The sequence below is a fragment of the Myotis brandtii genome, unplaced genomic scaffold (assembly GCF_000412655.1).
Source record: "Myotis brandtii unplaced genomic scaffold, ASM41265v1 scaffold126, whole genome shotgun sequence".
NCBI classification, from domain to species: domain Eukaryota; kingdom Metazoa; phylum Chordata; class Mammalia; order Chiroptera; family Vespertilionidae; genus Myotis; species Myotis brandtii.
In genome coordinates, this window is record NW_005354425.1 from 792,844 (window position 1) to 795,443 (window position 2,600).

The window sequence follows — 2,600 nt, forward strand, 5'->3', positions numbered from 1 at the left end:
AGCATTTTATGCAAATATGGGGCCCTGATGAAATTCCGTAACAATGAATAATCTAATCATATCTATTATTTGTTGAGTGTCTCCTATATGCTAGGCATCCTGCTAATTGGTTTACATATATTACCTCATTTGATGTTCATAACAACCCTATATGTGGTATTTATCATTACTATTTGCCAGATGAGGAAACGGGGGCTCAGGAAAAAAAGTGAAATCACAAAAGTAACACATCTAGCAAGTGGAGATGCTTATGACCCTTTTTTGGGGGGTGGGGTACATTTACACTAGATAATAGGAAACTGTTATACTAGGACTGTGTTATGACCACATGGTGTGTACCAAGTTGGAGGGGTAGTCTGTAATATAATGCTCCTGGAGTCTGGTAGCTTTTGCTTGGGCAGTAACCATGCCTGTCCTTCCATTCTTCATCAGCCCAGTCTGGCTCCAAACATCAAACCTGGTAACATGATGCTCTGACAACACAGCATCCATTAAGAAAGTGAAGATTATCTCATTCTGCCTTTTCTGTTTCTGGCCACAGGTGATGATGCAAGAAGTCAGAGGGATTACTTGAGGCATTAACCTCTCACCTTAAAAGAGTGGACGGGCTTCAAATAAACAACGCACTGCTGCAGTTCTGAATCACGGTGAGGAGGGGGATGGTCATTTTCTTAAATGCACAAATGGCATGATTCACTTCTTCCCTGCCCTAATCTTTTCACTCTTGTCATTATAACACTCCCATACATATGCCATTTTTCAGGTTGGCCTGGCACTAAAGGAACCACACTAACTCTAAAGCAAGCTAAACCAGGGCTCACTCTTATCTCCTTACCCACCATTTGGCCCAATGCAACTAGGAGGAAAGGCAATTGTTAGATAAAATCATGAATTAACTTTTTGGTTCCTTTAAAAAGATTATAAACACCAAAATGATAGTTTAGGTTGTTTTTTAAGCATTTTACCTTTTCTACCAGCTTCTTTGCACTTTTCATAATGGACAGTCCTTCATCAAGTATTTCCACACATGCTGGCCAGGCTGTGACCCTCAGAACCCTGAAAAGAGGCAGGGTATGGAGGCTAGTTGGCCTCACTGTGACATTCCTAACTGAAAACCATTCCCTCAGAAGGGTTAAATATTATCTTGTCTAAAAAGCCCATTCCTAACTGAACTGGGGAGAGATAAGAAACACAGAATTAGATTGCCCAGATAAATGCCTATAATAGCCTGCAATAAAGGACACTCTTCTGATTCATTGCTTCATTCTAGAAAAATAATTCCTTAAGCCTTGCTCTGTGTAACACATAGAAAATGGATGGTTTTACTTTATCCTGGCTTATTCTACAATCTATGGCAAATCCCTTAAGTATTTTATATTGTTCCTTTAAGCATCCAATTAGAGAGATACAAAAATAGTTCAAGAACTGGGATCAAACCTAGTAAAAAATGGTTAAAGCAAAAATGGCACATTTCTAGTATTGTTACTTCCTTCTAGTTACATGGTTAACTACATCAATAAATAAAGCAAGTGAATTCAGTAATGCACACTTAAATAGTTACAAACATACATGTAGAAAAAAAGGATACAGTAGTGCAAAAAATAAATTATTAAAACAGAAAGGAGTATAAATATTATTTTATACAATGCTTTATAAAACCTGAACTATTTGGAATAGGACCTCAAGTCAGTGAAATAATGCAGCAAGATTATTACTATCTTTGCTTCACATTTCAATCACACAGTCATTCACTGATGAAAGAAAGAGAATTAAAGCAAAACCACTTTAAACTTTCAGAAAATTTTATGTCAAAAGCAATTTTTTTCTGGGCTCTTGAACACCTCTGCTGTGGCTATAGTTGTGCAGCATGTCAAGTAGTATCTCAACACAGGAAGTTTCTAACAGGTCACATTCTTTGGTCTTTCAACTGAATTTCTCTCTATAATCAACAGCAAGGTAGTGCCTCTATTTGATACTTCCTTCAGTTAAGATGTTATTGCAATTTGATATATTTACAAGATGACTCCCCTAGGCAGTAGAGAGGGTGAAATTTCCTTTTCATCATTTCACTCTCACTAGTTTTGGTTTCGTGCTATAAAGGCGAGAATGCGCCGAATACCATTCAGTCTATCCTTCAAGGACCTCATTGCTAGGAACGGAAGCTGAGCACGGCTTTCGAGCGGCAGAACTGCCAATATCCACCAGCACCAGGCTGGACCATTTGGATTAATCTGCAAAAGAGAAACAAAATGAGTTCATCTTATTCCTGTGGAATTGACATCAATGTGCAGGTTTGCAAAGTAGCAAGGTAAATATCCCAGGTGAAACTGCTTCTGTGTGTAGCAGAGACTGATAATTGCCCTTGTATCTACACTGAGTGGCCAGATTATTATGACCATACAGCTTATTATGACCACCTCATCAATACTTCATTGGGCCACCTTTTGCCTTCAATACTGTGGCAATTCTTCTTGGCATTGACTCCACCAGATGTTGAAAGGTGATGCGAGGAATCTGACACCATGCCTGATGAACAGCACTGTCCAATTCTGTGAGATTTGATGGTTGTGGAACCAGCTGCCTGATGGCTCTTTTAACTT

At 38.7% G+C, this 2,600-nt stretch overlaps 1 protein-coding gene across 1 annotated transcript in view; it reads right to left on the reverse strand.

Moving 5' to 3' along the window:
- Positions 1–1,504: 1,504 nt before the first annotated feature.
- The window catches only part of LOC102239652 (LON peptidase N-terminal domain and RING finger protein 3), a 31,588-nt gene continuing 30,492 nt past the window's right edge, over positions 1,505–2,600 (reverse strand). Inside the window, exon 11 of the mRNA XM_014534182.1 lies at positions 1,505–2,231. Within this exon, the coding sequence (XP_014389668.1) occupies positions 2,076–2,231 (156 nt within the window). The 3' untranslated portion in view covers positions 1,505–2,075. The remainder of the gene's footprint in view (positions 2,232–2,600) is intronic.